Source organism: Erithacus rubecula (genome assembly GCF_903797595.1).
Source record: "Erithacus rubecula genome assembly, chromosome: 5".
Taxonomy (NCBI): Eukaryota; Metazoa; Chordata; class Aves; order Passeriformes; family Muscicapidae; genus Erithacus; species Erithacus rubecula.
The window spans coordinates 27,182,929-27,206,167 of record NC_136687.1 but is presented as its reverse complement, the minus strand read 5'-3'; the positions used below and the strand labels follow the sequence as shown (position 1 = coordinate 27,206,167).

Sequence of the window (23,239 nt, the reverse complement as noted above, 5' to 3'; positions counted from 1 at the left end):
TGATTAGAAATTCTTACAAGAGGGCTACTATGCTGATCATCTCACTGAAGATGGATCATTCCTACATCAGAAGTTGAAAAAGTGGAGAACAGTCTGAAAATTATTTATTTGAATATGGATTTATGGATCAATTGTACAAAATCAAACTATATTTAAAGTATTTTTTAATGGTCTGAAATCCAGTTGTGATGATACTAACAACAACTCTGAATATAGTTTTTGTTTAAAACCTTCTGGCTTCAGCTACACTGAGTGGATTTTCAAGAATTTTAGGAAGTATTACACAAATCTTAGCACCAGAGCTCTCCTCAACTCCTTGAAATATGCATCTCACAACAGCCAAATGGCTCAAAGCTTGCATTTCAACCACTGAAATACCAATTATACTACACCACATCAAAAATAAACTTTTTGATGCTTTTTTATAATTTTAACAGAGCAGAGAATAATTTCATACTAATGTAGAATTTCTTATAGTGAAAAAGTTTATTATTAATTTTATTAGTTTCAGCTTCAATTGATAAACCACAGATAATCTGATGCAACCATTGCTCTTCTGGTGCTCTTAGACACCTGAGAATGGAAAGGCCACATGAAAACTTCAGAAGAAAAAAGATTTGGGATCTCTTTTTAATTCAGTCACAAAATGAAGACAGAGATACCTAATTAAGTTTGTGTTAAACCTCTAATCAAACATTCAGAGTTTTTCAGCCTGATTTACATCCTAATTATTCACATTTAGGATCAGCTAAAACTAAAAATGGAGAAATGATTTTTACATTTATTATTTATTACCTTTTTGATTGTGTATAGATTACATCTGATGAAATTTCAAGTTTAGTCCTGTCCATCTTGCAAATTTTTATAGTGTGGTTTGCCCCATACTACCTTTTTCTAGCTTTACTTATATTTTTTTAATCCACTTCTATAAATTTTCAAATATGTGTTTCAAATAAATATTTTAATCACAAAACTATAAAAACCTCCAGAACAGGTAGATGTATAACAGTACTTTACTTTCATTAATGTTAAGCATACTAGAGAAACAATTAAATGAGGGAATTTCTTAACAGTTTAATTTAGTTTTTAAACACAGCTACAATTCCTAAAACAAACTTCATTTCAGCTATTTTTAAGTATTTATGAGGCAACATAATTTTCTCCCAGTATTCTAACGTTGTATTACAAATATCTACCTTATTTTCAAGCATTTTATTTCAAACACTAGACCTAGTATGTCTCATCTGTTTGTTAGCACACACTTGATACTTGCATGCAGACACAATCTCTCTTGCTTTCCCTAAAAACACATAAATATTTTTGAGAATATCACACATTCTTTTTCTACACCATAAGGCATCATCAATATGAGTCTAGGCTGTTGTTTTACTCTCCATCATTGCTACGACCTAGGCAATATAGTTTATTTCTTAGCTGAATGCACTGGAGGACTACTCCATTCAGTAAAAGGTGTGTGTGGATCCAAAAGGTAAACCATTTAACATTGGACTAGATTTCTGCATCTTTGAGCCATCCAAGCAAATATGTTTCCTAACCATTAAAATATCCATTAAAATAATTAACTGAAGCCTAAAGAAACCTTTCAAAATATCTTCAGCCCGTGGTGAGTGAATGCCTCTTGTATGGACTAGTAGTCAGCTATTTGCACGTGGCAAATAAAAATGGGGCACTTGCCAGAGAAGCTGACAGCTAAATTAGCTTTGCAGGGGTCTGTCTTCCATTGGAAGATTTTAACCAGAAATTGCAAATGGTTGAAAATCACTGAAATTCAGAGTTGGTAAATTCATGCAGAGGACACACGCCATATGTGAAAGTACTTCACCAATTCCAGGGTACTGCAATTAGCTGATGAAAGATTATAAATTATGTTCATTGTTGTGTTAACAAATGCCCAACTGTAAATTTAAGATCTCTGCATAACTCCCTCACATTTAAAGACCTTAATGTCTTTTCGAAAGGGTCATATTACAAATTGTTTTAAGGTCAAGCAGTAGGATACTTAGGTAATATAACACTGTCTTGATTTTTCTAGCTATGATTTCCTTATGCTTCATTACATTTAGGAGGAATCAGACAGCTTCCAGAAGAAACAGAATAAGTTACAAGGTTAACAGGAAGTGCTGAAATCTTATGCAAGTAAATAATAGAAAATGTGCAGGATGTTCTGCTGCTTTGGATGTTGATTTCCAAAGTTAATTAGGAAGCATGCTTAAATATGCTATAATGTTGCACTTCTAACTTTATCCACCATGTTCTTCTTTCTTTCTTATCCTTAAAATCAAGAATACAAGAATACAAAAATAATCCTGTCTTACTGCTTTAGTTACCAACCTCATACACTTTACCATATAATTTCTGGGGAAGACACAACTAGTTGTGCCTATTGATGCACAAGTGACAGATTCTTACTACTGAGAGCTAAGTGAGTATTCTACATACTTTCGACTCAAAATTCAAGATTTTTATGCTCAGTGACTCTGACATAAAGAAAGTCATCTCTTTACACTCATCCTATGGAAAAGTTTCCTCATACCACAAAGGCACTTAAAACATTTAATCTAAATTCCCTCTGTAGGACAGGAAATCTCTTTGATAAGAGGTGTCATAATAATGCTACCAAAAAGATTTGTCCCGTTCCCTTACAATCACTATCTTGTATCCACCTATGCATCTTTCCCCTTAAACTTTGCCTCAGGAATTCAAATTAGGAAACCAAAAAGACATTTCCATTTTTTCTTATGTGCATATGTTTAATCAGCATCAATGCTAAGTTTAATAGTAACAATGAGAAAATGTACCAGGTTAATCATAACTGCTAATTACTATAACAATGGTTTAGATTTATTTCCTGTATAGGAGATACAATAAATATATAAATAAATAGCTTGCTTAATAACTGAAACTCCTTCAATAATGAAAATACTTTTAAATTTACCCCTTAAAGTAAGGATTCACTATCACTAAAAAGAGAAAAAAACTATGACATATTACATTCAAAGCAGTTTTATTTCTCCAGGGAACAACATAAAAACTTGATGAAAATTCACTAGAAATAATGAGTAGTGTCTACAAAAAGGAGGAATAAAAGAATTTAATAAATCTTTCAAATACAACACAGCTTATCCAACATTATTATTCCCCATTTTTCTTGCTGTATCTTGACACCCAGAGCAATATTTACAGCTGAATATTGCACACTTCAATGCCTTTTTGGTTGTAACAGTTATATACACTATCTGTATTCAACTGTAGTTAATTACAACAGTAATACTGATTGGGCAGTTTACTGGATGTCATTTCTCTTAGGCAATGACAGCTCTTCATTCCAAAGTTATCTCTCTTATACCTTTATGTCTTAATAACTCTAGCAGTACTTCAATATCCTTGTCTTTAGTTCCTCTTTCTTGTCTCTCCAAGAATGTCACACTACTCAGCATTTAAAAAAATTTTATTAGTACCTGATCATTCCTGCTGACTCCTTTTATCTGTGACCCATTTTCTGTCAGAAGATGTTGCAAGAATAGACACCACAAGCCTGGAATGTCTTCTGCATGGGGAGATAGTAGAATTTTTCAACTTGGAAAGGAGAAAAGAGAATTATCTTTGGAGATCCATACAAAGCTCCAAATAGAATGGAAAAAAGAGAGAGAATGGACTATTTCCCATGACTTATATACTAAAGTCACAAGTACATTTATTGTGCAAATTATAGACTAAAAATATCCCAAAGAAATAAATTCTGCATACTACATGAAACTTACACTGAAAATTCATTGCTATAGAATATTATCCCATATTTAATTTAAAAAAAAGATTAAGAAGAAGTAAGAATTTATTATTTGATGACTAGAAGCTATAACATTCCTTATGGCCAATCTGGCTCAAAAGTCCCTGTATCATTTATTTAATTTGATTATTTTGTTTTGCACAGTTTTTCCCTATGTTCTTAAAAATCATTGCTGCACTAATACCTGTGGATGCAAACTGATGATAACTTGAGAAGATGCTTAACTTTATTGCTAAATCAAAATGTGTTTAGATATGTGCTCTTTCTGCAAGGTTGAATTGGCTTTCTAGCACACAATTAGACTGTCTTACCAGGATTGCACCTATGAACAGTTATTTCTCTGTCTAAACTAAGTAGTCCAATCTCCTAGGGTCCTTGGAGATGCTCAAACTCTTCAAAAGCAAAACCTTGAATTACAGACTGCACAATGCCATGTTCACAGCTCCACACAGGTTACTGCTTTTATATAATTTATCAAAACAAACATTCACTTAAAAAATCTATTTCACACTCTTATTTAAATAATTTTTCTTTGTGTCATCTGCCATATTTATTCTACAGCAGTTATACTTCTATTTCTGTAATGACTTTTCGAAAAATTTTCTACTTCATCAGAAAGTCTCTATAGTGAAATAATTCTACAACCCCCCCCAAAGTATTATGTATGTTAATTGAACCCATTTGCTTGAAACACTGATTTTCAAGCTGATATGGGGATATTTGTTACATAAAACTTTCTTCTCAATTTCATATGATAGCAAGGTTTTGTTGTTTCTAGAGAGGATATGAAAATTGGCCAATTTAAAAAAAAAAAAAAAAGAAATCGGATTGAAAAGACCAGCATAATTTTATGGATATAAACTCAAATTAAATTTACGCCTAATTCTTATTCCATGTTACTTTTTCTCTGGAAATAAAGATAAAAATATTTTCTTTTTAAAATTTTTTTTGAACCTGTTGATTTATGGTGAAGAATGAGATATAATGTGGCATGTATAAAAGCAAACCTTGGATTTTGTTTTATTCCTAGGTAATAAAAAGCTAAAACATAATGCATCTCATACTTCTATTCCACAGTGTTCTGTTCATTGTTTGAAAGCTTCACTAAAGCTATTCCACCAATTCTATAAGGCTGACAAAAGAAATCCAAAGGGAACTGTAGTTTGGATGGTTCAGACTGGATGAAAAACAACTTCACATCTGAAACTGCCCAGAGAGATTATGTGATCTCCATCCCTTAAGTTTTAAAAAATTGCACCAGATAAAACCAAGAAAGACAAGCTCCAGTGTTAGTGATAATCCTAAACTAACAGGAAGATTGTAGCATGTGGTCTTCCAAGACCCCTTTCAACCAACACTTACATGACTTCCATGATTATTTCCTGAAATCAACTCTACAAGACAAAGAGGAGCCAAAGAACAAAACTGAGTAAGAGTCATCTTGTCAGCATAACACAAACTGCTTGAAGTAATAGCCTGGAAGACACAGAAGTATATAATATACAAGCACCATGATATCTTGGAGGTATTTTCCAACCTTAATGATTCTCTGATATCCAACCATGTCTTTTCACTGTTCTCTGCTATGTGTTCACGAAGAACTGCAGCCCACAGGAAAGGCTCACACTGGAGAAGTTCATGGAGAACTTTCTCCCATAGGAGGAAGCAAGGGAAGAGTGTGATGATTCCTTATCCTGAGGAAGAAAGAGAGGCAGAGACAATTATGATGAACTGTTCTTCATCTACTTGCACCACTGTGGGAGACCAGGTAGATAAATCAGGAGTAAAGTTAAGCGTAGGAGGAAGGGAGGAGTGGGGTGAGTTGTTTTAAGATTTGTTTTTTATTTCTCTCTACCCTTCTCTGATTTGATTCGTAGTAAGCTCTGTTAATTACCCTGAGTCTCTCCCTGTCCTTATCTTGACCATGAGCCTTTTCCTCTCCCCTGACCAGCTGAAGAGTGGCCTTGGTGTGCTTCTGTCCAGCCAGGGTCAGCCCACCCCTAGTTCCAGTGAAGTTCACCCTTACTACCACTCCTTGGTGAGAACACTTTACATGGATATATATACCTAGTAAGTAATCAGTAACTTTGTATAGATATTACTGAATTTAATTTTGCTTTATAAAACTACTTAAACTGAGTATCTGACATCTTCACAAGTCCTTCTTACTCAAGTCCTAATTATGGTAGCTACAGCATGGAAAACCAGATCTTTATATAGAAATTGTCTAGCAGATGGGGTAGAATCACTGTTTAAAACAAAATAAAGAAATGAAAAGGAAATTAATGTTTTTTCATCTTAGGTATTAAAAATTCACTTTATAGAGAAATAGAACATTGCATTTCAACATCTGGCAAGAACTGACAAGTTTACTACTACAAAGTAAAAAGAAGCAACCAAATGAAACATGTTCATTACTGGAATGTTAATGTCCTGTTTTAAAATTCAATGCATCTTCTAAAGGATAAAATGAATCTGGCATATTCTTTTCTATTTCTCACATTTTCTAACAACATTTTCTGAATTAAAAAAAAAATGAAGAAGAAATTGAGCAGCTCATAATTACTAGCAACATGGAAAGAATAAAGGAATATTAATATTCCTGAGTAACTGTTAAACTCTGACAAGATTTCATGTGAAACACTTTGTGAAATTTGTGTGTGACCAAAAACTCATCTCAACAGTACTGAGCCATGAAATGAAACCTTAGAGAATTCTTTCTGCAAGTGGTAATGAACAACATCACTGAAAGGATTCTTTGAGACAGCTGCATTAATGTAGCCAGCCAACTTCCTGGTTTAAAGACAGTATCTGCCAACAAAAAGATATCACTTTCATGCCTGAGTCAGAGAAAATATATCATCAATGAATTTTTTGTTTATTTCTAATATTCTCTGGTTTTGAGGTTTACTTTTCTCATTCTCAAGCAGTCAATGGGATTATTTTAGATAACAGATTTAAACTAGGGCAGTTCATGAAAAGCAGAAAACCGTGAAAACATAAATTGCAGCTCTACAAAGGAAAGCATAAAGATGATACCAGTAAGATGCATACTCTTATCTCATAAATAAGAAACTTTTCATATGAAATGTGACAGCTGTCTCTGTGTACTTTTAAAAAAACATGGCATTTAAAGCAATAATCACTGAGTTTTGACTTGGCAGTTTTCAAGTGAAATCTACACAGATGGACACTCTACAGGCCCCTCTGGGCAACCTGCTTCCATCTACACATCCTTACAGTAAGAAGAATCTTCTTGACTTCAGACTGATTTTCCTGGTTTTCAATTTTAGTCCACTGCCTCTTGTCCTCTCAAAGGGCACTACTGAGAAAGTCTGTCTCCTTCCTCTTCATTTCCTCCAATCAGGTATCTATACATATTGATGAGATCTCCCTGAGAGTCCTCTCCAAGTTAAACAGTTCCAGCTCTCCCAGCCTTTTCTCACAGGATAATCCCTTAATCCTCTTGGTGGCTCTTTGTAGGACTTGCTCCATTAAGTCGGCAATATTCCTGTACTGGGAGACTGAGAACTGAAAACAGCATTCCAGTTCAATTGCAAATATTAGATTTGCTCTGCAAAATATGATCATAACCTTGAAACTAAATTAATAATGGCTATTTATGAAGCATGCAATGTTTCACAGGTAGAAAAATGGATGCCAGGCAAATGAATGTAATGAAGGTGTAATGATGGTGTTGTCTTTGGATAGGAAATGCCAAAGATGAAGGCAGATAGGGAAGTTAGAGGAAGGGAAGATTTCAAGGCAACATAACTTCAGAAAGAGAATGAGAGAGTAGCCAAGATCATAAAACTTGGATGCATCAATTACTGCAGATTGGGAAATATTATTTTCTTTTACTTCTTCCCCTCAGTAAAAGGTATTTGTGATAGAACTACTAAACTTCAAAAATGGTTAATGATTATTAGAGTACTCATTCAATGAATAAAGCTGATAAGAATCAGGGTTTAAAAAACCCAGAGAGAATATGAGTTTTCTTTTAATGAAAGTTTATTAGAACTTTCATGGAAAAATACCCACCCCCCACCCCCAGAAAACCCAAACTTAATTTTCTCTGACTTAGTAAGACTGAAAGAGTAAAAATAGATCTCAAAGTCTTTTTGGTCTCTGTGAGGTGGTGATGTCAGAACAAATGTGATTGAGCTATTTGTTTCAAGAAGTAGTAGTAAACTGTTTAGATTAAGTGGGGGAAAAATATCCAAGGACTATTGGATCTTCATGCACAGCTGGTAAATTTCTGTAAGACTTTCTTGTAAGTAAAAAGAAATAAAACTGTTCTTTCATTGAATTTTTAATTATTATAAGAAAAAATTAAAAAATAAGAAAATTAGTTTTTGCCACTGGAAAGGTAACACTGAAAAGAAAAAGAAATTAAGAATAGCAACCAGGCACAAAACTAACAAAGGAGATAACAAGGTGCACATAGGTGAAAAGGAATGCCAATATTACTTGGCAGTAAATAACAACATCAATGAATATTTATTTCAACATATAATAAGTAAACCAAAATATAATACCTGCTTAAATGTTCAATGATATTCACTGCCATAGCAATTTTATTTAACAGCACACTGTTTCTCATCTTGTTTTTGTTAATATTTATCACCAGTTTGAAGGATACTCAGGAGAAGAATAATATGTGACTCTGCCACAAACTGAGCTTGGCTGCTTCCATGTATGTAACTCTGTAAAACAAAAATGAAAAACATTCCTCTTTAAGAAATCCATTGAAAATGGCAAGCCAGATATGTGAGAATAAAACCTGTTTTGCAGAAAAATGCAGACAGCAACAGCTATAAATTAATAGCACAGTTTATGTATGTAGGTTTAGTAAAAAGGAATGCTAAAAATTTAGGCAAAGCTCATATATACAGTAAATGTAATGTTTCACACAAGAAACCATTGTGCTGGGCTCTTTTTCACACTGCTGCTACTGTGGAATAAGAACATGCATTTATTTACTCAGGTGATGCCATTTTTCAGAAGGGAGGTGATAAAATCAAGGGCATGTCACAGCATGGTTTTTACTAAAGTGAAAACTGAAGCCTTAAACAAATCATTCTACTTTAGTCTTTCTCAGATTGAGTGAAGTTTCTTCACACAGAATCTATTTTGTCTTTCTCCAGTAAGGTACAATTGTGTCCATCAAAGTTCCTAATGCATAAACTATCTTATTTGTATGGGAATGTTGTAAAATAAATGTTAATACTAAAACTAAGTCTACTGCCCTCTATCCCAAATAGCTCCCTTCATACATTTATTTTAAGAATCTGTATTGTATTAAAGCTGTTAGTTTTTATTGTTAACTACCTATGACAGCAATAAAAGAAGCAATAACCTGAAGGACTGTCAACATGCACAAAATGAGGGAGATTCTGTCTTCCTCTCCTGTATCAACTACAAGCACTGAGTACAGTTTTTCATAGCATGCCAAGTGAAATTAAATATATCCATGTTCTGAAAGAATTATTTATACATATTCTTCTTACTTAAGAATATATATTTATATATATTCTTCTTACCTTCTCACCCTAACTAAATGTAAAGAAAAATGATCACTACTAAGGTAAAGAACAGAAAACTTTTGCTCTCAGTCTGAATGCAGGATTTTGTTTATTTTTTTAAACTCATACGTGTTGCTTTAATTCAGTTTGTTCTGAATAATTCTGGCTTAATAACATCCTTGTCATGATTCAGAACAACTCGGATTTGAATAACTAGATGCTTCAGCATACAAAATAATGTCTTCACCCATACTAGTTAAAATCTGGTTGACGTTGTGTCAGATCATGTAATTTATATTTATTCAGTATATTGTTATTTATTGCTTTCAAAATTGAATCACATTATGCTCATTCAAATAACCAAATCTAAACCAGGGGACACCTTCACATAGCTAAAGCTTCCATTTCTCTCTTTTTTTAAAGAGATAAAAATCACTGATCTCATATGTATATCTCATTGAAGTCTGATATGACAGTGAGCCAAACTGTATTTCTTGATTTTTTTTTTTTTGTAAATTTCACTAAGGCTGCATATACATACACACACACACACACACACACACACATGCATGCACAAATATACATAACAGAATGGAAGGAAATAAGAAAATTTCACATGAATAAAAATTAGTGACAAAGTTAAAATACTTGATAGATTATGTGTTCTGATTCAGTTGTGATCATTGTCCTGTGAATAGAGACCTTCTGTCATTATTTCAACATTCCACTGTTTAGTTTTCCTCCTAATAGGAATGAAGAGAGTCACTTCCAAAAATTTTATGCTACTCTTTCTGATGACAAAAACCTGCTCTATGCTGCTAGGAATCACATTTTAAGTGTTGGTCTTTATTGCCCCTCATAGTAACTTAATTTAAAAGTATCACTCAAGCTTGTGTGACTTCTGGTTTCACTTAGGAATTTAAAGTAACGACACAGAATTTTATTAATGAAATAGGACAGTTGAAGCTGACCATGAAGCTGTAAAGCCTGTACAGTAATAATGGTTTTAAAAATGTCAGTAAATATGCTCTCATCTCTAAAAATTTCAAACATATTTTTTCAGTGGCTACTCACACTTGAAGAATTGACTAAAAAATTATCTACTAAGGATGATCAGAGTTTGTAGGAAACCCGGTTTGCAATACTGTCCATGTGAACTACTTACAATGCAAAGTTGAAACACCACAAAGAAAATACTTAAAACTTTAAAAATTAATTAGATGGTTACTGCTTTTAAAATAATATTCTGATTTAAAAAAAAAAAAGAATTAGAAGAAATTATGATTTTAAAAATTTATGGCAAGTTTTTGAATGTTAATGAAGTTGTATAGCAGTTTAATGTCATGCAGTAGCAGGCTTGGTATCACAATAACATACAGATGTAGCTGTTGGAAAGACATTCTCAGAAATCTCTCATTAGAATAATAGAATAATTGAATGGTCTGTGTTGGAAGGGACCTTTAGAGGTCAGCTAGTTTAATCCCCATGCAGTGAGTAGGACCATAAACTAGATTAGTTGCTCCTGTTCAACCGGACTGAATGTTTTCAGAGATGGGGCATCTATCACCTGTCTAGGCAACCTATGCCAGTGTCTCACTACTCTTATAAAAAATTCTTATTTGTATCATGTCTAAATCTGCCCTCTTTTAGTTTAAAAGTATTACCTTTGTCCTATTGCAAGAGGTCTAAAACATCTGTCCCCATATTTCTTAAAAGATCCCTTTAAGTATTGAAAGAATGCAGTTAGTGTCCCCAGAGCCTCCTCTTCTGATTCATTGTAGATCACTGTGATAAAATCCTAATAATAAGAAAGAATTTAGAGCAGAATATCTTTCCCTGCCTGTTGGTTAAATTAACAGAGCAATTAGTTTTATTACATGATGCAAAATACTCATATCAGAATTCGGAAAGTGCCCCAAAGATAAAAGTCTTTAGGAAACAAAATCATGAAAACAAAGATATTATCAATATTAATTAGGTAAAAGATAAGAGTCATAGCTGCCATCTGATACTCAGTATAAAGAAAAAAACATGAACTAGATAGCAGTGTATTTGCAAATGTGATACTTGAAATAACCAAACACAAACCTGAAAAAAAACCCTGACAATAAAACCCTAGAATATTAATTTCTGGCTAAATGTCTCATAGGGATCCATGTTATAACTGTATTTCTTTAAAAGTGAGTTGCCAAAGGCATAGCCTTGCTTACAAGGAATGGAGGGTCTTTGATTTACTTCTGGAAATCATGTGTATATTAAAAAGCTAGTAGGAGACAATTGTTATGCTCCCAGAGAAATGGTAAAACTGGATAAAAGCAAAGGGAGTAGCCACCTTGAACACAAAAGGGAAGTTTCATCTTTGAGAGGGAAAGAGACCTCAGGCCAACAGAGAGAGTTGAAGTAATTGAAAGCAGTAGTTGAAACCCACTCTGTTAAAGTATTAAATAAGGCAGATGTACAGTACAGTATTGCCTTAAAAAAAAAGGCAAATAGTAATTTTAACTATCAACTTCTTTGTTCTATTACAAATATTCTTAGGTAGACTATTCTTAACAGTTACCTATCAATAGATCCTGTGTTATCAATACGGTACTCAAATTGCTTCCCCAAGACATTGTTCTCCAAATACTCAAAACAATAGCATGGCACATCTCTATAGCTATGGGTCAACTGGAGCAATGCTTGAAGTAAAGAAAGTGACAGGCTATTTTAGGGATGAAGATTAACCAAAATAATTTCCATTCAACAATGCATTGTGAATCATCTGAATTGATGACAGTACCTCATACCATTTCTTATAAGGAATGGGTATTAACCACATCAGAAAAGTAAAACAGGGTGGGGTTTTTCTTCTTCAATGAACCTTTAGACCTACTTTCTGGGAAAAAAAAAAAAAGAGTAGAAATTTTCAGAAGACAGAAGAACAATATTTAATGTAAAAAATTATGGCAAACAGTTTGAAGAGCAAATGATGAGAACTGTATGGCATTTGTCTTTGTGTCCTTCCCTACAAGCACATGACAATACTTTGAAGCCACTTGAAGCCTGGATTATATGTGTATTGATACATATTTATGCAAATGTAGCCCCCCTCCCACCAGTTCTATATACTGCAATGGCCACTGACTCATCAAGTTTTGAAATTCATTGCCATCTGTGGCTCATACTTACCTAAAATAGAATGTAATTAAAGAAACATTTTTAAAGGACTATTGAAGAATTACCTATTTATCAATTCTCAAACTAAAGAAAGGAACTGGTCACATGTGAGGCTTCTTTATTTTCATACTACTTCTTTCCTTCTATAAGAAGATTGCTGAATGATCCACAAGCATGGCACACATTCTCATGAAATTTTATTTTAAGCTACAAACCGTTAAAACACTGAGAAATATGTTTTCTGATTTTGCTATCTTTTCTATTTTTTGACACTGAATCTACTTAAGATTTGGAAACTCTAAGTCTATCTGGCTGCAAATGCTTTAGGCAAATGTTTTAAATAAATTCATTAATAAACTCAGATTTTCTCTTTCATTTTAAAGGCAGCAAGTGGTAGGACCAGGTAAGATGTAAAGATAAAGTCTTTCAGAAGAGAGGCAACCATAGTTTAAGGAGAAAACTGGACAGAAACTGCCACACAACAGACAACAGCAAATGTCTTGGTGGTAGGACTAATAGGAGAACCAGAGACTGAGTAACTCACTCTTTATCCAGTCCTTTTTCAAATCCAGAATTTTCCTGTCTCAGGTTTTATTTCAAAGAAGCTACTTGAATTTTGAACTGAAATAAACATATCCCTAAATCAAGCCATTTTCTTTGGCAGTTACAAACAATTGTTAAATGCATGCATATTTTTTACAAAACTGTGTTAAATGTTTATCTACTATTCATAAACTCATTAAATATTTAGTGTTATTGAACTGCAGATGGTACACACACACACACACACACACACATATATATATATATAATCCCACACCAGAATGCTTAAGGATAACAGCAATGTGATACCCTTTTAAATTTCTCTACATGCACGATATGTTTGTGATTTCCCTTCAGGAGTGATAGTTGTCATGGTTCAGTAATATACTTAAGGATAATCTGTGCTCTTTTATTCCTTTCTGTTAATGCAATGTAAAAAAACCATAAATAAAGTAAGAAGAAATAAGGCCTCTGTAAGTCATGTGCTAATTCTTAAGGCAAGAGGAATTTGTGGACTACCCAAAATTAAAACATGATCTCAGGTGCTTCAGTAATCTCTCTAAAAACAAACACCACAATGTTTATTTTCCATTAGTAGGTACAGGAAGGATGCTAGTGTGAAGAGCTGATTAAACTGAGCTGGATTTAGTATTAGCCTAAAATACAAAGCTACTTCATGAAGTTCAATTTGGAATATCTGAGAAATAACTCATCCATCCTGAGTTTATGAGATATGACTCACATCTAATTTAAAAGTGTATTGAAAACTGATGAAAAGCAGACATTTTTCCTAACAACTATTCTTGAAAATGGTGAGCTGAATTTGGATTGTATGTTGAAGAAATCCCTAGATGCAGACTGTGTCCCAAAGGAGACAACAGGCCAAGTTCAAGCTAATATATGCAGAAAGCAATGAAGCAACAGAGTAGTTACCTGCCCCAAAGAGAGAGTTATGAATTCTACACCATTAGGATAAGCACTATTAATCTGTCTTCTTTCCCTACATTAACATTCAGGGTGAAATTCATCAGAGAAAGGAACATTACAGAAGGCCATGGATTACTTAATTATGATTGAGCCTTTGGAATGGCATATTTTAATTAAAGACCACCAATTTTGCCAAGAACATGCATTAGACACAAGCAGTCGTTATTTTCTCTTAATTTGGAGGGAAAAAGAACTGTGCAACATTCTCTATCAATTCAGATTTTACATATTTTCCAAGTCCAGGAATAGTAAGACTTTCAGCAGTATTTAAATGTTTAAAAAGCAGAAGTTCTAAAATATTGTCTCATGATAGCATTTTAAGACCTCTTCATTTTAAGTATGAATGCTGGAAAAGTTTAAACATTTTATGGAGACAAATGATTCATTCAGTAAAGCAAACACTTTGAAACCAAACATCAAGGTATATAAATAAATGGTTTACAGTGTGATTTCATGATCACACTGCATTTCTCCAGACAGGTTTTCTTCTAAGCAAACTATGGAACACTTCAAAAGCAACTTAAACAACCCAGTAAGATTAAGAATAAAATCTTATACAGCTCAAAAGCCCAAGCTTTGTGACTCTGTTATCGCAGCCACCTATTTAAATACTATGCTTTCTAAAACCAGTACAGTTACACATATCTTCCCTTGAAGCATTCACTCCAAATATGCTATTTTAACTCCTACATAGTAATATTTGTTCAGTTCATACAGGCAAATCAGTTTTAACTTACCTACAAACCCAATAAGGTTTCTACAAAGTTATAGGTCTGTGAAAATCTCCCAATAGAAGCCTAATCTAATTCCCTGCTTTCTTTCCATCACAGAAGATACTATCATCTGCTGGGGATAGCACAGGTTCAATGACCTATTTTCCCTGTAGCAGCCAACCCTCAATAGCTCTTCTTGTGACCAATGATGTGAAAAACCACGAGGTGATTCTGGTTTGGGCCAAAGTTATTCATGTGTGTGAGAATGGCAACAAGCCATTTGTTAGCATATGGATGTGATTTGCCAGATCAATAATAAACTTCTTTTTGGGACAGAGGGATGTAACATGGGTTTGAGTTTATCTTAGAGAACATAACACTGAATCTCAGTAAATAAATATATTAATCCCATCTCAAAAACTAAAGAAAGACAGGAAGTCTTGAAGCTTGTTTATTTACTAAAAGAAACCTCTGACTAGTCCAATCACATATATTCAATAGTTAGGAAAATGTCCAAGTATTTAATAGGGCAATTGCTTTACTGGAGATAGCCAGATATAAAAGAAGCATATGGAAATTATGCTTAATGGCTTCAAAAATTAATGTAGTATTAAACACAAAATAAATCTAAACTCATTTACTTCTAACAGAAATACTAAATAAATTAATTTTCATTTGTGGTAAAATGAAGATAATATATGACAATAAGAAATATGCAGTCAGCTATTTGAGACAATATTTTTTCTTGGATCCTTCATTTTATTTAACAATAAACAGAAACAACAAACTTTAGCACTATCCCACCTGAAATAAATAATTTATTTTGAATAGTTACTAGCTTTATAAGCATTTCTAACTCAAATATAAGCCAAAAGCTGACCAGTCTGGTTAAAATTTCATGTGTTATATAATGCTAGCAAGCAATCTCTCTAAGCAACATCTCTATATTAAATGCCAGCTAGCTCAGTTACAGACCAGCAAATCCAGGACTAACAAAACAATGAAGTGCATATACCAGCACATACAAAATGGTGAGGAATAGACAGAATTATTAGATGTACTTCTGTACTTTCAGTAATTTTATTCCTTTTACTCAAGCACCTTACTCCAAAAATTACTACAATAAAAAAATCAACTGGACCTCAAACAAAACTCCATGTGTTTATTATTTTTTCAGCATCCTTGGTGTAACAGTTAGTGCAAGTGTTCAGACTCCCTTACTGAATATGACCATAAATCATATCAGCCACTTTTGATAGGTGAGTTTAATAAATATGGATGAAATCAACCCTTTTAAAGAAATATCTGCTGGGGTTTTTTTTAAAGAATCTATGTAATACAGATACACACAACAATCTCATGCAGACTCTTTTTTAAATTCAATGAATAGAGAGTTACATTTTCCAGGCCTGAGATAATTTCTGTGTTCACCATTGCTCAAACCAAAAACTGAGTCAAGAGACAGCAAATAGTTTTCATAGGACTGGCTGGCTGAAACAGCCTGTGCTGGCTGCCTTCCACAAAGTCCATCTGCCACCAAGCACAGAATATGATCTGGGTTTCCAGCCCTAGAACCGAAGTGGAGAAATGCTGCCTTACTTTTGAAGACTAGCAGGCTGGAAAGGGTAGCTATTTAGGGTTTCTAGAAGTACTATCAAAGGAGTACGCTAGTAGAGATTCTCTCACAAATCTAGAAAATGCAAACACTCCACTCAGAGATACAGAGGGTTTGATATAAGCTGCTGAGTAAGAATTAATTATGAGGGACTTCCATATTTGCTAATCACAAAATAATTAAAGAACAAAAGATGCAGCAAGCCTTCAAAGAATCATACTTTGTGGATTTCAGAAAGAACACAGAACTTGAACCTCTCATTAGGAATAAAACATTGCTACCCTTACAGCCTTAATGCCCATGTTATATAATGGATGGAATATATGCAACAAATGTCTTCCTTCTAAATGTGCAATATGACACAGAACCCAGGTGAGACACTTCAACAGAGATGAAGATTTCCAGGACCTCTGACACAGCATGTTGGTAGGTTGGGGAAGTTGGAGAGGTGTGGCTTAGACTACTTGCCTATGGAAATAAATTTTTTTGTGATGCCTTGCTTAACAACTTGACTACTTCTTAATCAACCTAAGAAAAATGGCAAAAAAATCTCAGAGGAAAATGATGCTCCTGCACATTTCATTACAGCTGGACAACCAAAGCAGTTACTCTACTGAAAGTAAAGCTGTGACTGAAGTTCAACTGTTAATAGTTGTTCTGGCATATGGACTGCTTGCATAATGCATGGAAACCAAACCATGATACTTCTAATTAAGAAACAAAATAAATTGATATGTTCTTCATGAACAGTATTTCTCTAAAATCACAAACATATGGGTAATAACAAATATTTTTTGAACTCACAAATATCTCTTTACTTTTTACCCTCTGATGCTGAGCACAATATGGGTTAAATCTCCTTGGTCTCAAAAAAAAAAAAAAAAAACCAAACCCCTAAAGGCACACTATGTGTTGGGTTTTCCTGGGATAATTTTTCTGGTTTTTTATATTTACATATATCTATGTACACTAACAAGAAGATGGGAATGCTGGAGCAGCTGTCTCGAAGCTTTACTCCATCACAATCATCAGTCTCATTTTACAGAACCAAACAAGGGAGATGGAACAGCTTCAGCTGGATTAAGTTTGCTTTGTTACAATCTTTTAACAACTTTCTAGCCAATAGCATAATAGTAAAAGCTGACATGCATTTGCTTGGGCCAATTAATAAAGTCACAGGTACATCTTGCTTTGAACAGTGCTTGCTTGCAATAGCTTAAAACAATGGAAAAACCTACATCTTCAGCATTCTTGCATTTTTCCATCCTAAGATTTGCTTTCATACAGCTTTCTGAGAGTTCTAAAGTTTTTCTGTTTCCCACAGTATGCACCTAGATTCTGCCATGTATCTATTCCACAGCATGAAAGTGTGAGGATCTTCACAAAATTGGTGTTCTGACAAAGAATGGTCATGGGAAAACAGGAAGAAGAGCTACAATATAGAACAAAAGTTTCCTTACAAACTATAAAGATGGAAGAGCTGAAAACACCATTCATCTAAGTGCACATTGTTGGCATTATTTAAATTATGGTTTCAAATCTAAGACTAGTGAAAAAAAAATTGTACCTTTAAGATTATATTTTCCTGGGTCTGTAATAACATTTTCTTTTGACAAAGAAATTACAGCCACTTTGGATAAAGCCTTCAGCATAACCTCATGTCTTTTCATAGCATTTATAACTCAAAAGACGTTTTTAATTTCCTAGTCAGGACCTGCAATATTTTCTCTTTCAAAATTTCAAAATGTTATTTCAATTGGATTTCAAGCTGTGAGGAATAGAAGGTAGTTTCACTTAAATACTGAAGTGCTGCAAGCAGAAATGAAGACAGATTACTGTAACACTAGTTTCAAAATATGCTGAAATCAAAGGGGTGTGATAAACACAAACAAAAAAGTTTACTTTGTAGCAGAAGCAAGAGCAGGTGTAAAAGCCAAATTACTTCAAAGTTACAATCCAATTAACAACAATGGATGGAGACATTGGGAGACAGTGAATAAAGAGCTTATCATTTGCATTGACATGATGATAAGGAAGTAACATTATGGCCCTTAACTACAACTGAAACTACAGATGATAGAGTCAGCAAAATGCTATTAAAACAGTGCTGTATACAGCTACAGAGATATCCAAGTCTGGCCATAAATCAGGTGGGACTTAAATCCAGCAAGGTGAATCCTATCAATGCAAGCCATACATTCATATTCCAGTTGTGTCTTGTCACCAGTTAATAAAATTTCTAATAGATATGGGAGCACAACATCCAATATTAGTGCAGTGGGATGCCAAGAATCTGGGTGTACAACACAGATGGCAAAGAGTTAAAATCACTGGAGTAAATGGAGCAAGAAGTGTTACTGCCAAACTGCTGAGGTTAATTTTGGACTCCTGGGAAAGGAATAAAAGTCTTCTCATCTTAACCCTAGAAGAAATCCAGTGACTGAAGCGCACTTGTTCCGTGTGGCGCCTGCACTCTAATTCAAGAACTGCTGCTGCATTTTTGCTGCAGCACAAAATGAATGTGTGAAGTTATATAGTTGTTTGGGGGCCACTAACAGCTTCAATCCCAAATAGAGGAAACCTAACAGCCACAATACAGGCACTCGGGGTGGTTTCACATTCTCCTAATTCTAATGCCAATGCTGTGGAACATGGCAAGGCTCAACTGGTGCTTATCTGGAAGGGAGGACAATACACCCTTAATAGCTCCTGCACAGGTATATACATTCACCCATGACTGCACACAAACTGTGCTTGCCCAACTTTTACAAGCTATCTCACTCCTTCCAGACATGCAATTAAAGAAGGAAGACCCTCCTGAAAAGATGGGAGATGCAATACTAGCAGTGTAGCAAGCATTTAATGAAATAAAAGTTATAACTCCACCCTGAGAGATATCAAGTTCAGGCAGTTAAACAGCTCGAAACACTGAAGGATAATCTATCGGGACAAACCCCTCTGAGACTTCTGTTGTTTTCCTATTCCAGGAATAAAGCCAGAAACACCCTCACTGAAGACCAAAGGAATGAATTTCAAGTAAGGGAACTGCCATTCTCTCAATTTACATGACAAAGCTCACAAAAACCAGCCAAGATGATGAGATAAATACTTTTATTTAGGCCCTTTTAACCTTTTGGTTACTTTTGTGGTAGACACGTGGAAGGATCATTCCTTTTTTTAATTATCAGTCTACAGTAGCCCAAATGATCATTATTCTTTTATAGGAATCTGCTAAGAGATGAAATGCAGCTGTGACGAATGGATGAAACTTTCAGTTGCCACCATAACTGTCTATATTTCCAGTTTATTAATGTAATTGTGATTTGTGTTTTCATCACAAGCACCTTTTTTTGGGAGACAAAAAATAGTAAGACTGCACATTTTATGTATTATTAGTTTGATTTTTGCCAACTTTGTCTTTTTACTAAAAAAAATGGTGCGACAAGAATTTTTACGTTTATGTTATGGATATATAATTTTGTCTCAACCAAATTCAGCCTGGGAGCTGGTACAAGAATTCACATTTGGAATCAAGGAAAATGAATTAAGCTTTCCAGTTCTTTCTTGGAAGACTTTAGATTTATTATGGTTTGACCAAATTTTACAGAGATATCAACAAGTGAACTGAATAATCTTAACAGAATAAAATGTTCCATACAAAATGTTTGACTAGAAGGGGGGACAGCCACAGATTACAAATGGGATATGGATAAAATACAGGAACACCTTTTACCAGCTCTCAAGCAACTCCACTTGTAGCCATTTTTGCAACTAAATGTATTATCAATCATTAGATATTCCAAAGTATATCAGAGTTGTATTTTCGCTTGAACATGCCTGATGTACCACTGGGTTTTATACCATATATTCCAGAAGGGTTTTGTAACTTGACCTCACTTCTTTAATTTATGCTAATTAATATGGGAACTATAGCACATTCTGCACCACACAGGTTTCTCAGTTGTGGGTGCAACTTACTGTGGCAGCAATTGTAAAAGAATGTGATCAAGGTGATTTGCTCGCTGAAATTAAAAAAAAAATAAGAAAAGAAAAAACAAGCTGGTAAACTGGGATAATAGAGCTAAACTTAAAAAGGATAGTAATTTCATTTATTACCCCACCAATAGTAAAGCCAGAGTTTCTGTTTTGTGTCAGGATTAAATTACATGGAGCTGTACTTGATATCTGGAGAATATAGTATAGGTCCAATGTAAAGAAGTGTTTGCATGAAAACATCTTACATGGGAACTATTTTGCATTTTGTATGAAAGCTCTGTAAGCATAAGCAGTCTTGTTGAAGGCACACTATTACAAGTAATGTATTGAATTACAAAATCCTTAACTAGTACGGCTCCTTGTCAATTTTCCCCTTTTGATCACTCCAAACTGAAGATTGCCTTAAAGCAGTTAACCCCAATTCCTGGCCTCTCTCCTGCTCTCATCTCTTTTCTATTTCTTTCTAATCTCTCTACCTCTCATTTTACTGGTAAGTAAAATCCCTACCATTGACTTTGGCACGTGGTATCATTTGCACCTTAATTCTGGAAATAGAGGCATCTTTCAATAACTGGATATTAACAGCTTATTATCTTCTTCCCAGTACAATCTCTCTCATTTGCTCTTTGTTTTTTGCTAATTAATTCTTAAGATCACAAAGAAGCAGTCATTTGGAGAAAAGAACTAAGGAAAAATACAGGCTTAACATGATTGTAAAAAAATTCAAATTAGAACTGAATGCCTAAAAAAAGGGGTCAAAGCCAAATTCCTAATAAGTTTTGCTGCACTTTATCTTAATTTCTATCAGTATGCTGGAATCAGCCTATACTAATCTGAATTGTAGAGCTGAGTTATTACTTAAAAAATGTTCAGTGCTGCCCAGAGCAATTCTTTGCATGGTATATTAGGTCTAGTTAGCAAATTGGAAGAAGTACTGCTGACATGACATAGCAACTGAGTAAAACGAAGCCTTTAGCAGGATAAATTGAAAATACAGCAATCACTCCATGTTTAGATTATAAAGTTTGAGAGTAGGCACACCTTAATTTCATAATAACAAACTCTTTGAATTCATTATTTATGAGGGCAGTTATAAGAGTCACTTATTTAAAGTCATTGCTTAATGCACTGGCAGATGCTTCCTAATTATTAGAATAATGAGTGAGAACATTTTTTTCAAAGGATGTGCATGCCATTAAACATCTTGTACTTCAGCAACTACCACATTTGTGATGATGTCTTTTATAAAGTTCTGTTTATGATGTCAGGCAATCACCGAATATAACATTAAACACCAGTAACTAAAAGTTTTATGTTATGACACAAAACCTCAGATCTATTTGCTGTATTATCCTTAGCAAGCATTCCAGCCTGAAATGAATACAAATCAAATACTGCTGTCAGCAAGGCAAGCTGCATTTCAAGTTTCTTCCATCCGCTGTCACCAAGAAAAACACCCAAATAGTCAAGCACTGAAAGGTTCCAAGACTGCAAAAAGCAACCCAAGTTTTATAGACATCCAGAATTATCATTACATTCCAGCTTATACTGAATTTTTTAAAATGCTAGTTTTACTAAAGAAGTAACATTAATACCTAGAAGAGGAGAAATTACTTCAACACTGAATGTCCATGTATTTGGGACAAGGAAAATTAGGAATTATTTGATATAAAATTAAATAATCTCTTAAGATATTTTAAGGGTTTATTCATGTGAGACTTTGATATTTGGACTACAGTTTGCAAGGAATTTGAGAATATTACAAGTATTTCATTGTGATACTGCAGTATGTTTCTAGCTGAGAAAGGAGAGAAAAAGTTTAGTTATATTCTACAAATATCAGAGTCAGAGTTATTTAGTGATTAATTATTGTGCCTCAATTCATGAAATAATGAAGTTGTACTTTTCAACACAATGTTTTAAAATAAATAAACAGGTGACTGTGGACAAATAAGTTTTTAGGCTAAAGGCAAAGATTATGTAATGAATTGCATTAACAAATATTGAAATGCTAAGCAGAATTTTGAGAGCAAAAACAATACCTCATGATAAACAATTCTCTTTCTCTGCAGCAAGAGAAGTTACATGGCTTTAGTAGATCATGGCTTGCAATTTGGGCAAAGCTTTTGAAAAACAAAAAATTTAAGATGGTTCGGTTATAAGAACAGCATATTAATTAACAAGAAAAAGGCAAAATGCTGATTTCAAAAATACAAAAAAATGTTTCAACACACACCTCTTTAGTTTATACAAGGTATGAAGCTCTAGTTAAAACAGCTCAAGGTGACTTTGACCTAAGCAGATTCCCAGTCCCATATATTTGTAGAAGTGCAAAGAAATTTCTTTGTACCTGAAATAATTTGGATGAAATAAAGATTCAAAAGAAGTCAATAAGCACTTTGCTATTGATTTCAACGAGCCAATATTTCATTCTGATGGTTTACTGCTGATAGAATTTCAGAGCATTAATATTTAGAAAGATATATAATATTGAGTAAGCTACTTAATTGAATAGAACAAACTATAAAGTAAAACCATTTACTTTATATTAAAGGATTTCAATATAACATTTATTTCTACATAACATTTAGCTGCAGAAGGATAAACTGGCTGTCACAAGAAAAATCAAGCTTTCAATATAGAAGAATAGGTCCTGCAAATAACCTTGGGCAAGAGATTCAGCAGGTAAAGTGCCAGCCACAGTTTTGGTGGTTAGAAATGCCTCTCTCACAAGTTCCTTCTAAATTGACTTGGAGATTAATTATTTAGTGAACCAAAATATTACTTACATTGAGCAAGTGGACAAGAAAAAACATGCAAGAAAAGTTTAATGCCATCCTCCTAATGTTCCACATTCAATCTGATATCACACACTTAGCAGTTGAAGTTTCTC

At 33.8% G+C, this 23,239-nt stretch overlaps 1 protein-coding gene across 1 annotated transcript in view; it reads right to left on the bottom strand.

The window, feature by feature from the left end:
- Positions 1–23,239, bottom strand: part of TUSC3 (tumor suppressor candidate 3) — a 105,298-nt gene that overhangs the window by 11,651 nt on the left and 70,408 nt on the right. Inside the window, exon 7 of the mRNA XM_079306752.1 lies at positions 8,451–8,514. Within this exon, the coding sequence (XP_079162878.1) occupies positions 8,451–8,514 (64 nt within the window). The remainder of the gene's footprint in view (positions 1–8,450; positions 8,515–23,239) is intronic.